The sequence below is a fragment of the Vombatus ursinus genome, unplaced genomic scaffold (assembly GCF_900497805.2).
Source record: "Vombatus ursinus unplaced genomic scaffold, bare-nosed wombat genome assembly UNPS02014820.1, whole genome shotgun sequence".
In the NCBI taxonomy this organism is placed as follows: Eukaryota; Metazoa; Chordata; class Mammalia; order Diprotodontia; family Vombatidae; genus Vombatus; species Vombatus ursinus.
This window is the reverse complement of record NW_020954598.1, coordinates 2,764,367-2,781,193: the sequence shown is the minus strand read 5'-3', so window position 1 is coordinate 2,781,193 and position 16,827 is coordinate 2,764,367. Positions and strand designations below refer to the sequence as shown.

General features: G+C 45.5%; 1 protein-coding gene across 1 annotated transcript in view; it reads left to right on the top strand.

Annotated features, from left to right (window-relative positions):
* Positions 1-16,827, top strand: part of PHF2 (PHD finger protein 2) — a 199,663-nt gene that overhangs the window by 148,336 nt on the left and 34,500 nt on the right. The window contains exons 7-13 of the mRNA XM_027837127.1: positions 677-839; positions 2,166-2,253; positions 3,024-3,130; positions 6,230-6,321; positions 10,596-10,685; positions 12,867-13,253; positions 15,788-15,907. Of these exons, the coding sequence (XP_027692928.1) occupies positions 677-839; positions 2,166-2,253; positions 3,024-3,130; positions 6,230-6,321; positions 10,596-10,685; positions 12,867-13,253; positions 15,788-15,907 (1,047 nt within the window). The remainder of the gene's footprint in view (positions 1-676; positions 840-2,165; positions 2,254-3,023; positions 3,131-6,229; positions 6,322-10,595; positions 10,686-12,866; positions 13,254-15,787; positions 15,908-16,827) is intronic.

The following is a 16,827-nucleotide window of genomic DNA, read 5'->3' as shown; positions in this document are numbered from 1 at the left end:
ATCATGGCTATTTGTGGATTTGTCCTTCTCCCATTAGACTCTAAACTTCTTGAGAGCATGGCCTGTGTGTTTTATCTGTGTATCCCCAGCCCTTACCACAGAGCCCTGCACGTAGTAGGCATTAATAAGAAGCCTGTTTGGTGCCACAATTGATAGAATGCTGGACTTGGAGTCAGGAAGACCTGAGTTCAGATCCTGTCTCAGACACCGGTGGTGTGATCCTGGGCAGGCCACTTAACTGCCCTAAGCCCTATAATAATAGCACCTATCTCACAGGGTAGTTGTGAGGATCAAATAAGATAACATGTTGGAAGTGCTTTGCAAACCTGAAAGCACTCTCTACTGAAAGCTATTATTATTACTATTGTAATTATTATTATTAGTCTACCTGTTCAAGCTTCTGGGAAAGCTACATGAAAAACAATGAGGGAATTTTATTTTCTTTAAATTAAAAAGGAACGCTTGAGTCCCTTCCTGTCCAATCTCAGGAGCGTATGATACCCCAAACTGGGTTGCTCTTGCCCTCGTGTATGTTTTTCCTGTTGCACATGTGGCCTCCTTCCCAGTTTTACTAAGAGGGATTTCTTCGAGTCCAAGAACATTTGGAGTTTAATCTATCACATCCAGTAACCTGGAAAATGATCAGTTCTCCCTAACGATGCTCTTTCTTGTTCAGGGGGAAAAGATCTTTTATCTCATCAAACCAGCTTCGGCAAATCTCTCTCTGTATGAGCGATGGCAGTCGGCAGCCAATCACAGTGAGATGTTCTTTGCTGACCAAGTGGACAAATGCTATAAATGTACAGTAAAGCAAGGCCAGACGCTCTTCATTCCTTCAGGTACGTCTGCTGCTAGAGCGGAGCTGCTGGTTTGAAAAGGAAGAAGGTCTCCTCTTGGCCTTCATCCTCTTCCTCCTCCTCCTCCCTGCTCCACCCCCCCCCGCCTTAAAGATCCCTCCAACACACACTCCTCCTTCCCCATTCCCATATTGGGCTGACCCCCCTCACCCCCACCCCCCAGTCTCGTGGTATTCCATGAAGCCTGCTCCACAGTCACTCCCATGCTCTGTCCATGTCACCTGCATGCAGGATCCATGCTACATACAGTCTCTCACCAGATGTGGGTGCATTTGGACAGTATAGACAAAAAGCCAAGGCTGAGGTGGCCCTATTTCATGGGTTTCTGAGTAGAGAGAACAGCCATAGTTTACCTGCGGAGCTGCAGTTCTCCCTTCTTTTAAAAAAAAAAAATTAGCTATTAAGACCACTGTCCCTCCCTGCCACAGTCGACACTTCCATTTAATGCCAACCCAGTGTAATTCTCCCTGCCAACAGGTAACTGAGCCTTTCCCTCAGGGGTTAAGCTAAACCAAGCTATGGCTGGGAGGGCTGTGTCTACACCATATTAGAACAGCTGCTTAAACAGCTGGCACTTCCTTCAAAGCCCCCGGCTGTTGTCAGCGGCACCGAACAATGTGCCTGACTGATTTCCCCCTATCCCTACCCACAGCCAGTGAGTTATTCCTGCCCAGCCTGTACAAAGTCTGAGGAAGGGCCCCAGGGAAGCTGCCTGCCCAGGGCTCTTCTCTTCCTCTGCATTCACTGAGGGGGGGGTGGCAGAGCATTAGGGGTCAGAAGACGGGGCATCTAGCCTGGCTCTGTTACTAGCTCACTGTATGCCCTGGACAGGTGACTTTCCCTCTCACCTCTAGAACAGGGGGGTGGGGAGTTGGACAGGATGATGTCTGGGCTCCTCTTGGTTTTAAAGGTCGGTGGTTCCCATCCCTCCTCAGGCGTGGTCCTCTATACTTGTTCCCCAGGCTGGGAGGTGCTCAGGCTTGGAGACAACCTCTTTAATCTTGGACTCCTCAATGCACCCAGTGCCTTCTCTCAGAGGTGCACAGTAGTCCCTGTTACCTAGGCCCAGAGGAAGCTTGCAGACGTGCCCCTGTGATAAGTAACTGACGTTAGGGCTTGGAAGAGGAGGTGAGCAAGGCTTTTCTCTTGCCCAGGCCTGGAGAAAGGACTCTGTATCTCCAGGTCTTGGCCTCACCCCACCTTGCCTCTTGGAGGGAAGCAGCTGAGGGTGTTTCTGGGAGGCCCCCTGTCCTGCTGCCTCGGAGGTGGAAGGGCCTACGGACACCTGCGTTTCTTCCTCTCTTGTAGGTTGGATATATGCAACACTAACCCCTGTAGACTGCCTGGCATTTTCAGGACATTTCCTTCACAGCCTGAGTATTGAAATGCAGATGAGGTATTGTGCTTCAAGTGTTTATTAATAATGTGCTACCCCTCCTTCTCCTCTCCCCACCTCTCTCCTCCCCCAATGCCCTGTTTCTAACTCTCCCTGGAAACTGTTGCTGTGCATTTTGAAAACTGTGGAGTTTGGTCACTCAGGGTTTTTCCCTTTTGCCACAGACTGAGCAGTAAGGCATGTGCCACTCTCAGATGCTTGAAGTAATAATGGGATTTCCTCTTCAATCTGACCTTCCCATGCCCCCCACAAGGGAAAACCTGCTCTTAGGATTTATAGGGGTTTTAAGGGGACAGTCTTCTTAGGGGAGTATCCAGCTGACCCAGTAGGAAGGAAGGAAGGAAGGAAGGAAGGAAGAAAGGAAGGAAGGAAGGAAGGAAGGAAAGCTGCTCTCTGAGGTTCCTGCTCAGATCTCTGAGGGGCTAGAAGATGCTCCCTTCCCTGACAGTTAGCATCAGTGTCTCATAACTCTGCCACTCCACATTTTGTCTGCCAGCCTAGCATGCATGCCCTCCGGAACTGATGGCCACCAAAGCAACTTAATCCCCAGCATTCATTACATGTTGTTTCAACGCTGGACATGAGGTGCCAGCCCAGCCGACCAGAAATCAGTTCTAAGCCTGACCCGTGAAGCCATACAGCATTTGCATTTCTCTGTCTCCTGGCTGTTGTTTTAGCGAGGCCTGCCTGGCTCAGGCCTGACCTAGCTGTCAGTCACTGACCTTGCCTGTGACTCATTACACTGAAGTACATTTTGCTTTGGATCGCAGAGCGTATGAAGTGGAAAGAAGATTGAAAGTTGGCAGTCTAACCCAGTTTCCGAACTTTGAAACTGCCTGCTGGTATATGGGAAAGCATCTGCTAGAGACATTCAAAGGTAGAGAACTATTCCTTGATTTTTTTGTGAAACTGGGCTACTACTGGTATGCAGGGTCAGTTGAAAATGCGGCCTTCCCCTCTGCTGGCCAAACCCTGGAGCTTCCCAGTTGGGCTTTGCAGAATCCAGTCCTTCCCACCATCTTCCTAGTTCTGCAGCTAGACAAAAGTAATAGCAATAATGATGATGATGATACCTAACATTTCTATAGCAGTTACTGTGTGCCAGGCACTGTGCTAAGCACTTCATAATTATTATGATCTCATTTGATTGTCAAGCGACCCTGGGAGGAGGGAGTGCTATTATAATCTCCATTTTACAGATGGGGAAACTGAGGCAGACAGCCGTTAAGTGACTTCTTGCTCAGAGTCACCCGTCTAGTAGGTATCTGAGGGCTGAATTTAAACTCACATCTTCCTGATTCCAGGTCCTGCAATTTATGTGCTGAGCTGCCTAGCACTGTTTTCATGGGAGAACTCAGAGTCAGGTGATCTAGGCTTTCTGCTTGATGACCTGAGGCAAGTCACTTACCCTCTTCAGGCCTTTGTTGCCTCACCTGTAAAATGGGAATAAAAATATTGTTCCCAGGTACCCTTTTGTATCTACCTTACAGGACCACTTTTCAGGAGCACATAATAAACTAGGTGGGAAAGCCCTGAGAATCGAGTTTAAAGTGCTGTCCATGGAGGGGGGAGGGATTTTCATTGAATTTGGAGGGATACATTTGGTTCCCAATTGTTTTCTTAGGGAATTCACTGACTTGGGTAACTTTTACACAGAACCTGGAATCTAGATTTTCATTTATAGCATCTCCCAATGTTTACTTTTTTTTTTTATGTTAAAAACATGTAGCTCTCCCTGTTGCTAAGGTATTTCAGCTTCCTGAGGTTGGCTGGAATTGTGCCCCAAGTGCGCCCACCCCCCCCCCCCCCACACACCAGGCCCAATGTTACTCATTTTTATTCACGAATTCTCTTCTCAGTAATGGCCCTTCTAGGAAGTGAACATCAGGACGATATGCAAGGAGCATGAAAGGGTCAAAAATTGGGGGAGCATTTTGATAGAACTCTGAGCCCCCCACGCACAACTGGAGTGCAGTTTGAGATGTGTTGGCTGATGGGAATAATGCTAATATCTTATATAAAGACAACATGGTGACAGAGTGGAATCCAATGATACTGCTCTGGAGCAGGGCTTCTTAAATTTTTTCCACGTGAGACTCCTTTTCCTTTATCAGCAGTGTTGTGTGTTGTATGGCCTAAGGGCATGCTCAGTGCAAAGTACACATGCTTTGTGTTCAGAACCAAGACTGCACTGAAGTTGCATGATGCAATGTGGGCAAGTGCTACAGAAAGACCTCAGATTCATTACACTTTTGATTTTTTTTTTTTTTTTTGGTGTGAGGCAATTGGGGTTAAGTGACTTGCCCAGGGTCACATAGCTAGTTAAGTGTCAAGTGTCTGAGGTCAAATTTGAACTCAAGTCCTCTTGACTCCAAGGCTGGAGCTTTATCCACTGTGCCATCTAGCAGCCCCAAAATCAAAAATTGATTTTGAATTGATTTTTGGTTGTTGCACATTCAGAAACCTTTTCTCGACCCACAGTTTAAGAAGGACCGGTCTAGAGTAAGAAGACCTGAGTGAGTCCTTGTCCTGGCCCTGCCACCAATTCACTGTGTGACTTTGGGCGTGCAGTTTTCCCTTCTTGCCCCTAAGTTTGTCTTATCTGTAAAATGAGGACATCACAGCTTTCTTTAACACTTGAACGTTTTGCTCAAAACAACCCAGGAACAGAGGTAGAGCAAATCTTATCTCCATTTTACAGTTAAAGATCGCAAGGCTCAGACACTTACTGCCATCCCAGAGTGTCTCAAGGCCAAGTCAGGTGCCATTTCTAAGTTCAACTCTGCCTTTTGATGCCAGAGCTGCTCTTCCAGCTCTGATGAGCAACAGATGTGCTTAGTGCCTCTGGCCTGGGGAGAGGGAACACTTTTTCGATTTCAAAGAAAATGTAAATGTAACTATTTCGCAGTTAGGTTCCTCTTGGACCTCATAAAAAAAACTTTGCCATCAGTGCCTCTTCAAAGCAACTTTTGTCTGTGGTGTTTGACTAGGCGCTGTACAGACCCTGGCCCTGCCCTTCGGGTGCAGACTTTGGTCCATAGCAAAGACTCAAAACATGGACAGACGGTCACATGAGGCCAAGAGAGGACAAATGAATAAGAAGAAAATAGCATTTGTAGTGTTTATGCCTACACTCACAGTGGATAGAATGCCTGACCTGGAGTCAGGAGGACCTGAGTTCAAATCCTGCCTCAGACATTTACTAGCTAACAAGTCATTTAACCTCTGTCCACTTCCTCATCTATAAAATAGAGATAATAATAACACCTGTCTCTCAGAGTCTATAAGGACTGTGAGGATAAATCAAGATAATATTGTAAAGTGCTTTGCAAATCTTTTTTTTTAAGCAAATATACGGAACATTTAATATTTAAATAAAAATAGAAAGCAATTTAGTTTACAAGAGCATTTACATTATAATTACTTTAGATAACAAAGTCACTAGTCACCCTCCCCTCCCCTTCAAGCAATTTGAAATACACCTTATGCCTTGGTGAGCTGGAGCAGGGACTGCCAATACATTGACATTCCATCATAGCTTCTGATGTCCTCACCCTCTCTCTGCCCTCCTGCCAAGCACCGCGAATCCCTGGAGTCCAGTGGAGCAAACTGAATGCTTTCCAATTCTTAAAATGCTATATAAATGTTGGAGTTGTAATGGTTTAAATAGCGAGATCTGGGGGAAGAGAACACCCTCCCTTATGCCATTTTAGTCCAGGAATGCTCCCTGGAAGAGTTGGAATTTTACTAGCTGTTTAAATAATGAAAAACAAAGGATTTAGCAAGGTGAAGGCAATGTGTGCCAGGGATCCCGAATTCCCTGGGACCCAAGAAGCTCTCTCTGCCAGGTTATGTCCTTTGCTTATGGTGAGAAAGTCTGTGGGTCTGGGGCCAGGGGTGGGGTGGAGTAGGAAGTAATGACTTGCTGTGCTAGAGCTGTGTCTGCAGAAACTAATCCAACCATTCCTTTCCTTAGGGTCCCACAAATCTGGTAAGCAGCCACCTCCCCATATAGTCCAAGGGGCGAAAATACTGAACGGTGCATTCAGGTCATGGACAAAAAAGCAGGTAAGGCAGCATCTTTGTTCCCATGGTGTGCAGATGGGGGGAGCAGATAGGGAAACGTACCAGGTCAGGGGAGGGGATTTAGAGTGTTGAGCCTGGAAGTGGGCATTCGCAGCAAGGATTTGTGCCCCCTGCCTTCAAGTATCTTTAAGGTTTGTCCTGCAGAAGGATTCCACTGATTCTGCTTGTGCCTAATGGGTAGAATTAGGAGGAATTGGGGGGAAAGTTTCAAAGCAGATTTCTACTCAGTGGGAGGAAGAACTGGTCCAGAAATGGAAAAGGGACTGGATTCCCTGTCACTAGAAGGATTTCAGCAGAGGCTGGGTACCCATTGTTGGGAATACCTTAGAGGGGATTTGGGCTTTTGGGGGCACTGGAAGATAGTTTAACTTCTTTGGACTTCTGAGGTTGCTTACAAATCTGGGATTCTAATTCCTGAAGTGGTCTTAGGACTTGTAGGGGCAGAGCATGGGATCTATAGTCAGATGATTTGGGTTCATCTTATGGTTCTTTTCCTTACTGCCTAGTATGGACAATCCAGTGTAGCAGAGCCTCAGTTTCCCCATCTGTAAAATGAGGTAGTTGGATTAGATAATGGCTGACATCCTCTCCAAAGCTAAGCTGTGATCGAATGACCTTTTTTCCACGTACAGCAAAATGTCATTCGGCGGTGAGCCTGTCCAGGCAAATGTCACTCAGGGAAACACTGTAACACTGTCACAGGGTGTTGAGAAATACCATGTCGTGGTCCAGCCTCACTTTATAGAGTTCATTACAGCTACCACTATAATCTACAGGTCTGAGATGCGGCGTGGCTCAATGGAAAGAGCGTTGGGCTTGGTTCTGGGAGACCTAAATTCAAATCCTGTTGCAAAATCTTGCTCTGACATTTATTTAGCTGCATGACCCAGGCCAAATCACTTTTCTCTCAACCTCAGTTTCCTCATCTATAAAATGGAGATAATAATACCTGTGTGACCTTCCTCCTGCTTTGTAAACCTTGAAGTGTCATGGAAACTTGTTACATTATTATGATGGTGCCACTTCTCTGTTGAATATCCAGCAATTCCCAGTTTCCTGTAGGGTCACTGGCTGGGCGTTTCTAGTTCTCCATAGTCTTGCTCTAGCCTTCTTTCCCACCTTTGCTAAGATAGCTTTATGGATTTCTGACAGAAGGGATGATTGGCTGGTCTGCTGTCTCATCTTTCCTGCTTCCATTTCTGTGAGTCTGAGTAGACCGTCCCCTCTCTCTGGGTCTGGGACTGAAGACTTTCTTTTCCTTCATGCGGGGTCCAGTCTGTGAAGCTTTCCTTTATTTCTCCCCCTAGCCTCCCTGCCCTTCTTTGCTCCACCCTCCTTAACTTTCTTGGAGGTATTTTCTCTTCTTCCTAAAATTTTTCTTGAACACTCTTTCTGGATTTCTCCTTTATCCATGTCTCCTTCTGCCTTATGTCATTCGTTGATTCAGCAAACATTTATTAGGGGACTGCATGGAGAGCACTGGGCTAGGCTGTGGAGGGAGGGAGAAAGTTGAGGTAAGACCCAGTCCCTGCCCTCATGGAGTTTGTGGTCTAAATGAGTATGATGATAATGAGGTTGATGACAGTTATAATAAAAGTAAGAGCAGCTAGGATTTATATAGTGGCTTTAAGGTTTGCAAAGTACTTGACAATTCCTTTAAATCCCCAACTAAAATCCCATCTTCTGTAAGAAGCCTTTCCCAAGAAGCTTCTTAATTCTAGAGCCTTCCTTTTAATGATTTCCTTTTTATACTGTATACAGTTTGTGTGGATATACTTCTTTGCATATTGTCTCCCCCGTTAGATTGGGAGTTCCTTGAGAACAGAGACTGTCTTTTGCCTCTTTTTGTATCCTCAGCACTTAGCATAGTGCCTGGCATATAGTAGATGCTTAATAATTGTTTATTGACTTACTGCATGCATTATCTCATTTGATCCTCACAACAGCCCTGTGAGTTAGGTATTGTTATTATCCCCACTTTACTGATGGGGAAACTGAGGCTGAGGGTCACCCAGCAGATGTCAGAAGCAGGCTCTGAACTGACACCAACTACAGTACTCTATGCTCACTGGTGCAAATAATTATAATACATAGCATTATATGAGATGCTAATTGGGAAGGTGAAAGGCAACGTGAGCTTAGAGCATGGACCCTAGTTGCTTACTTTTCCCCTTCATACACTATGTATGTGATTTGGTACAATGGAAAGACCTCTGCATTTCAGAAGGCCTGGGTTCCAATCCTGGCTCAGCTATTTACTGATTTTGTAATAATGAGAAAGTTACTTAACCTCTGTTGGTCTCAGCACCCTCATCAGTAAAATGAGAGGAGTTGATCTAGATGTCCCTTCCACCTCAAATTCTCTGATTTTATTTTGGCCAAATTGGAATACTAGTTGTTCCCTAATGTCATCCTGCTGTATCCAACCTCCATGCATTTACCCAGGCTGAACCCCCATGCCAGGAACACACCTATACTCCTTCCTTAGATGGAGCTCTCTTTTGCCCCTAAAATCTTCTGCCTTTTGGTACACCTATTTTTGTATATGTCATATTCTTGCACCTCCAGCCCACCCCCCTAGACTAGAAACTTTGTATCATAGTTTATCATCGTATTCCTAGTGCACAGCACAATGTTTTATGATAATTCTTTCTGGTTGAATTAAAGGGTAGTTTGGTCAGCAGGAGGGATGCACAGTGAATCTGTCTGGCAGAAGAGAACTGACGGAAAAAGCATTCCTGAATTCCCTCACATTGCAAAATTTGAGTTAATTTATAAGTACAAAGAGATGCTATGCCAGTAAAGGGACTTGGGGAGCAGCAGGAATCTGTATTTTCCTGGTAGTCAGTCCTCAAGTTGGAATCCAAGATAGGGGAGGAGGGGGAAGAGATCATACATACGCATCACCAGAAGGAACCTTGGAGGTTAGGGAGGATGTTGCTCCATCTTTCAAGGTGAAGGGGCAAGTTCTCTTGGGTTTAGCTTCACATTCATAATCTCTACTTTCCTATAAGTGAGGTAATAATCATCAGTCAAGGAGCATTGATTAAGCACCTGCTATTTGCCAGACACTGATGGGCACAAATATGAAAGTGGAATAATTCTTGTTCTTAAGGAGCTGGGGGGACCTGGAGGGACCTGGGGGGGGCAGTCCTTTCCAATCCTAGGTCTAGCATCCTGTGATAGTATGGCATTCTGTCTCCTGTTTCCACATCCTTGCATAGGCTCATTTCCACTCTTCACTGCAATCTCTTGGAATTCCTACTTCCTCCAACCTGAAGCCCTCCTTACCTGATTCACTTACCTGTTAATGTTCTTCCTAGATAAGTGAAATCACAATAACAATGACAATAATGATGCTTATGTGACTGCTGTTACCTAATAATATAATTAGTTGTTATTAATTAGAGAATAACACTAAGTAATATATATATAGTAAGCAAGGGCCAAGATTTATGTTCTGGATTGGTGGTGTCAGATTCAAATAGAAATGAATCCCTGCGGGCTGCATATTGATTTAGAAAACCACAAATTAACAATATCTATGTTGTAGCGTGTTTTCATATATTTTGTTAAATATTTTCCAGTTATGGTTTAATCTGGTGCTGGTGGCAGTTGGAGGTTCTGTGGACCATTTGTGGCTTGGGCCAAGAGTTTTACACCTCTGTTCTAGACAGTCTTTGACTGGAAATGAAAAGAGGGGTGCATCTGGGTTAGCTTAGTCTTAGGTGGCTTCATGGAGGAGGTGGTCCTTGAGCTGAGTTTTAAAAGATGAAGACTGGCATAGGAACAGTGTGAATGTGGTATGTGTAGGAGACAATAAGGAGATTGGTTTGGAGACTGGAGTAGAAGAGTTCATGATGGGGGAAAAAGAGGGGGAAAGCTGGGAGAGAGCTAGACTCTGGAGGGTCTTGTGTGATGGGCATTAAACCTCTTGACAAATGGGGAGCCCCTGCAGGTTCTGAAGCTGGGGAAGAAGTGCAAGTGTTGTTTCTAATGCCCCCCCAAATGAGTTTGGAAGCTGGCAGGATATCCTGTTCCATTGTCCTGCCACACTTCCCCAAGTAGCCTATTCATTTTGCAGGAAGCTAATAAAATGTCAGTGTAATAAAGTACCTAATCATTCTTGATGGTGGGCAGAAGGACGGTAGTCTCGGGAGATTGGTACAAGGGAGGAAAAATGAAGCCAAATCCCCTGATTACTTTTAGGTTGAGTACAGAGCAAGAAAATAATCCTCTAATACCTTATGTTTCAGGCCTTAGCAGAACATGAAGATGAACTTCCAGAGCATTTCAAACCATCCCAGCTTATCAAAGACCTTGCCAAAGAGATACGACTCAGCGAGGTGTGTCATCTCTCCTGACTTGGAGCAGGGCCTGGGGACTGGGAGAGATCTCCCTTTGTGGGCTGAGGAGCAGCAAGAGAGGGGTGCTCCAGGACTTGGCTGGCTCTGGGATCAGTATCTCCAGTAGGAGAGAGTTAGCTGGTTCCTCAGAGTGCTGAGCCAGCTGCAGCAGTGATTCGAAGATATTCCTGACAAATGATCACCTTCCCCCTTTATGCCACAGGCATCCTTACTCATCTCTGACTGCTTCCTTCCTGGTGGTGGGGGCAAGGGCAGGCTGTATTTTCCTATTAAGTAGTTTGGAGAAGGACCCAGGGTGCTGAGTAGGGGGGTTGGAATTCAGAGAACAAGGATCTCACCTCTGTTTCCTATTTGTGTGATGTTGGGCAAACTATTCACTTCCCTGGGCCTCAGTTTTCTTATCTGTAAAAATGAGAAATCAGGAAGACTCATCTACCTGAGTTCAAATCTGGCCTCTGACACTTACTAGCTATGTGACCCTGGGCAAGTCACTTCACCCTATTTGTTTCAGTTCTTCAACTGTAAAATGAGCTGGAGAAGGAAATGGCAAACCTCTCTAGTATCTTTGCCAATAAAACCCCAACTGAGGTCACAAAGACTTGGGCGTGACTGAAAAACAGTAACAAATGAGAGGCTTGGATTAAATAGCCCGAGGCCCCTTTTAGCTCTGCTATGATATTATGAGCCTAAGTAGTCATCTCCAGGTTTCTTATTTAATGCTGTCCCCAGATCCAGGGGAGCTAGAAAGGGGCCTAGGAGGAAGAGGAGGTTGTTATTTCCTAATCAGACGGCTGTCAGCCACTAGCCTCTGTAACCTCCTTGGATTTTGTTGGCTTTCCCTGTCCCTGTAAGACTCAAGTGTTAAGAGAAATCATTCCAATATAGAGAGTGTCTGTGGGGATATGTTTGGTTATCATGTTCATTTGGAGGTCATTGGAGTTCCTGACTGTGACTGGCCCTGAGGCAGCTCTTGGCCATTCCAACACAAACATCTAGCTCTTCTCAATCTCATTTGATTCCGGAACCTCCGTGTATTCTGAGACCAACAGCCCTCTGCTCAGAACAGTGGGCACCAATGTCCTCGGCACCACCATGGTCAAACAGGTAGGCCTAGTTCCTGAAGGGGAACCTAGCTCACAGGAGCCATGGCCCAGCCAGTAAGAAGTGGCTGAGTGATCAGAGTTAGGGCTGAACCCATTATTCTCAGCCTGCTGGAAAGTGGTCAGGTGACAGGTGTGTTTCTAAGGAAACCTATCACCATCAGAGCTGTTTCTGGCCCGAGCCATCACCACACTTGTTTGCTAAATCAGGCAAATCACCAAGGACTTCAGTTCCTATTTCCTGACTCCGGTTATGCTTTCTGGAATATATGACTCCATTCTGGCCACCATATTTTAGAATTCACACTGGCAGACTGGAACATATCGAGAGGGGGGAAGTCAAGATGGCCAAGGGTCTGGGCACCATTTCATATGTGGAAGTCTATGTTAATAGCATCTGGATCTTGAATTTTCAGCCAAAATCTGTCAAGCATTGCAACAGCCCCTTTGCTATGCTTTAATTATCAATAACTGCTACATCTTTTTGTGTTTTCTAATAAATCAGTCACGTTACAGTTATATTGCTTGGTTATAGAAGATTCTCTATTCCGAGGTATCAGGCTCCTTCTCTTCTTTCTTATTCCCCCTCTGTTTTTCCTGGTCTTCCCCTCATTCCTCTTCCTTTTGTTACCCCCTTCCTCCTCCCCAGCTCTCTCCCACACCTTCTTCCTTGACCCTTTTCCTCCTCTTCTCCCCCTCCCCACCACCTCCAAAAAGAAAACACATACCAATGTGGTGGTGGGGATGGATCTAGATTACCAAAAGAGGAGGACCAGAACAGACTCCATCTGCAAAATGGAGATTCAACTTCTCTATATCTGAGAGTTGAATGTCTTTAGAAAGGTTGGAAAGAGTTATTTCTAATTTCTAGTTTGGGAGGGGAACCGGTGGTTGCCATTTCTTTCACATGACTTCCTTTGAGTTGAATGATCTCATTGTGATAATGTTACTTGGATCTGTTAGGGCCATGTAGAGTCTCTATAGGGTAGATGATGGAGCACGGAATGATGCAGTTGTAGGAAATGTGACAGTAAACCTGTCTTCTGCTCTCTTCTTCCAGAACGCATTGAAAGTCACTAAACCTGAAGTTGGTGCCAATGTCTCCCCCAAGGAAGTCTGCCCTATGGAGAAGGAGAAGGAGGAGCCCCCATCCCCTGTACAGGTCACGCCACCTCCTTCCCTGGTGGAAAAATCCTCCAAAAAAAAGACTCCCAAAACTATGAAACCACCCAAACCATCCAAGATCCCCAAGCTTCCCAAACTCCCCAAACCACCGAAGCCTCCGAAGCCCCCCAAGCCCCCTAAAACTCCGAAGATCAAGGAAGGAGGCAAGAAGAAAGGGAAGAAGTCCAAGGAGTCAGCTTCCCCCACCATCCCCAACTTGGACTTGCTAGAGGCCCACACGAAGGAGGCACTGACCAAGATAGAAACACCAAAGAAAAGCAAGGTGGGTGCTTCTCCCCAGTGCCCCAGGTCTCTGGCTCTCTTTTCTGTGTCCCTGACTTCTTGCTGAGGGTGGTGTGGAATTGAATGATGTGGAGGTTAGGGCTGGGAGCAGAATTTAGATTTCTCTTCTTCACAGAGGGGCTTTCGTATGATAAATGCCTGCTTCTCAATCTTGGGGGTCTGGGCTCTTAGCTACTGCCATCGCCATCACCTTTCCCAGGAGCCTCATCTGAGAGCAAAGTGAAAACAAGCAGAAGCAGATATGGAGTTAACTGGATCAGGAGATACCTTTGAGGTTCTTTGATTCCATTTTCAAAAAGATTGCTTGTTATAGGCACACCTTGGCACATTGTTCAGCCAAACCAACCAATCAATAAATATTTATTAAGCACCTATTATGTGCTAAGTAAGCACTGGAGATACAAAAAGAGGCAAAAGACAGTTCCAGTCTTCAAAGAGCTTACAGTTTAATGGAGGAGACAAGCAAACAAATATATACAAAGCAAGCTATTACAGGGTAAATAAGAAATAATTGACTGGGGGAAAGCCATGGAATTAAGAGGGCTGGGGAAGGCAGGATTTTAGAAGGTGGGATATTAGTTTGGGAAGTAAAGGAAGCCAGGGAAGTCAGTAATCAGAGTGGAGGAGGGAAAGCTTTATAGGCATAGGGGACAACTAAGGAAAGCTTGTTCCTGGAATAGCCAGGGGGCCAGTGTCAGTGGATCAAAGAGTACGTTGGGCAGTAAGGTGTAAAAAGACTGGAAAGGTAGGAAGGGGACTGGTTAGGAAGGGCTTTAAATGCCAAACAGCATTTTGTCTTTGATCCTGGAGGCAATAGGAAGCCACTGGAGTTTATTGAATAGGTGGGTGACATGGTTGGGTCTGCGTTTTAGGAAAATCACCTTAGTGGCTGAATGGAGGATGGACTGGAGTGGGGAGAGACTTGAGGCAGGCAGACCCACCAGCAGCTACTGTAATAGTCCAGGTGTGAGGTGATGAGAGTCTGCACCAGGGGGGTGGCAGTGTCAGAGGAGAGAACAGAGAGTATTCAAGAGCTATTGTGGCTTTGGCAACACAATGGATATTGGGGGGAAGGGAGGGATGAGAGATCTTGAGGAATCCAAGATGAATCCAGGTTGTTGGTTTGAGGGACTAGGTGGATGGTGTTGCCTTCTTCAGTAATAGGGAATGTAGGAGGTAGGGAGGGTTTAGGGAGAAAGATAATGAATTTTGTTTTGAACATAACTGAGTTTAAGATGTCTACTGGACATCTAGTTTGAGGTGTTTAAAAGGCAGATGGAGTCTGTTCTGGTCCTCCTCTTTTGGTAATCCAGATCCATCCCCACCACCATATTGGAATGTGTTTTCTTTTTGGAGGTGGTGGGGAGGGGGGAAGAGGAGGAAAAGGAGAGAGGAAGAGAGGAAGAGATTGGAGGTCAGCCGGGAGATTGGGGCAAGAAAGGTAGATTTGAGAATCATCCGCACAGAGATGGCATTAAATCCATGGGAGCTGATACGATCACCAAGTGAAGTAGTATAGAGAGAGAAGAGAAGAGGGCCCAGGATAGAACCCTGAAGGTGTGATGTGGAGGAGGATCCAGCAAAGGAGAAGACAGAGAAGGAGTGGTCAGATAGGTAGGAGGAAAGCCAGTAGAGAGTGGGGCCCCTGAAATTCAAGCCTTGCAATTAGGCTTAAATTGACTTCTACCCATTGACTTCAGGGTTCCATCCTCAGATTAAGTGTGATTCCATTCTCCATGACAGCCCTTAAATCCTTAAACACATAACTCCCTGTTCCTCTTCCCTTTCTCTCCTCCTCCTTCCCAACAGAACAAAAACTCACGAACTGAGATTTTAGTAGTTTGTTGTTTATGATAATCAGCTTTCTGCTTGGCACCTGAGGGCAGAACCCAGGACCAGTGGATGGTGGTTGCAGAGAAGATTTAGGTCTGATTTCAGAAAAACTTCCTAACAGTTAGAGGTATTCAAAATGATGCCAGTCATGACCAGTGCGGTACCTTGTAAAAAGTAGATACCTTAAAAATACTTGTTGAATATGATGAAATCAAAGGAAAGCTTTTTAAGAAATGCTGTGAAAAATGTGAGGTGGAAGAGGATCAAAGACAGCTTCCCTGAAAAAGTGGCAGCCGAACTGTTGGGCCTTGGAGGGACGGGAGGATTTCAGTGGATGGGTGTGGCAGATGGGGGAGGGTGAGTTTGGGGAGTTAGGTTCAAGATGGGGAGGCATTGAATGGTTTCCCAGGATGTGCTGACTGTATTGAGGGCAGAGAAAAGATAACTTGCTTTTTAAGGCAAAGCAATAAATTAGTTTTAAAAAAAAATGAATGCATTTCAGGCATTTGGATGAGAGGCGATAACTGATGAAAATTGTATCTTATAAATCTTTCACAGTTCCTTGTAATCTTAGTAGGCTGTGAATATTTGTGTATTCACCTGAGGAGGTATTGCATCATCCTTTTCCTGTCTCAGATGATATAAGACTGCTTCTCCCATCCCCTCCTCCTTTTTTTATAGGTTTCAAAGAATGTTTTAAGTGTCCCCAGCAAAGAAGTCAGTAATAAGCAAAATGACGTGGAGAGGTTTGAAATCCGAGAACAGAATAAGACCAAAACGGAAGCCAAGTGGAAGTATAAGGTAAGGCTGGAGGCGTCAAGTGGTATGATAAGGACAGTCGAGTCGTGTTAGCCCTGGGTTTGAATCCTGACTGACACGCTGGGAGACTTCATGGCATGTCCTGTAGCCCTTCTGAGTCCCAGATTTCTTCACTGTAAAATGGGGAGAATGATACCTAAAGTCCTTGTCACACTTGGAGGACCGAGTGGCATGATGCATGTAAAACCTCGCATCAATGTTAGCTCTTCTTGTGAGCTAGCAAAGAGTGTGTGTGTGGGGGGCTTTCCGAATCAAGGGTGCATTTGTTTCCTCTCTACCAGGCCCTCCCTGGCACCTCTGGAAAGGATACTTCCTTTAATCCTTTCTGCTGTCGAGGGAAGACAGAAAGAATTTGGGCAGCTTGTCTGCCAAGGAAGTAGATTGAAACATGCCAGTCCTGGGGAAGCCATTGCAGCTTCCTTAGTGTTGGGAAGGATCTTAGAGATTGACTGGTCATACCTCTCTTTGCATGCAGAAATCTCTGCAGCCTTTTACCGTAGTCACTTAGCCTTCACTTAAACAGTACCTGGGAGATAAGTACTTCCTGCAGCAACCCATTGCATTTCAGGATAACTCTCTTTCTGAAATTCCTCCTTCTATTGATTAAAACTTGGTTCTGAATAACTTTCGCTCGCTGGTCCTCATTTTTCTGCCTGGCAGGCCCAACAGGAAAAGTTTATTCTTTTCCATCTTTTCAGGTATTTGAAGCTGGTGATTATGTTTCCCCAACCTGAGTGGTAGGATTGTAGCTCTCAATCTGGAAGGGACCACAGGGTCATCCATGTGGTCCAACCCCCCCCCCCCCCCCATTTTACAGATGAGGAAACTGAGGCCTAGAGGGGTTAAGTGACTTGTCTGAGGTCTCACAAGTGCTAAGCATGAGGAGTGAGATTTGAATCTAG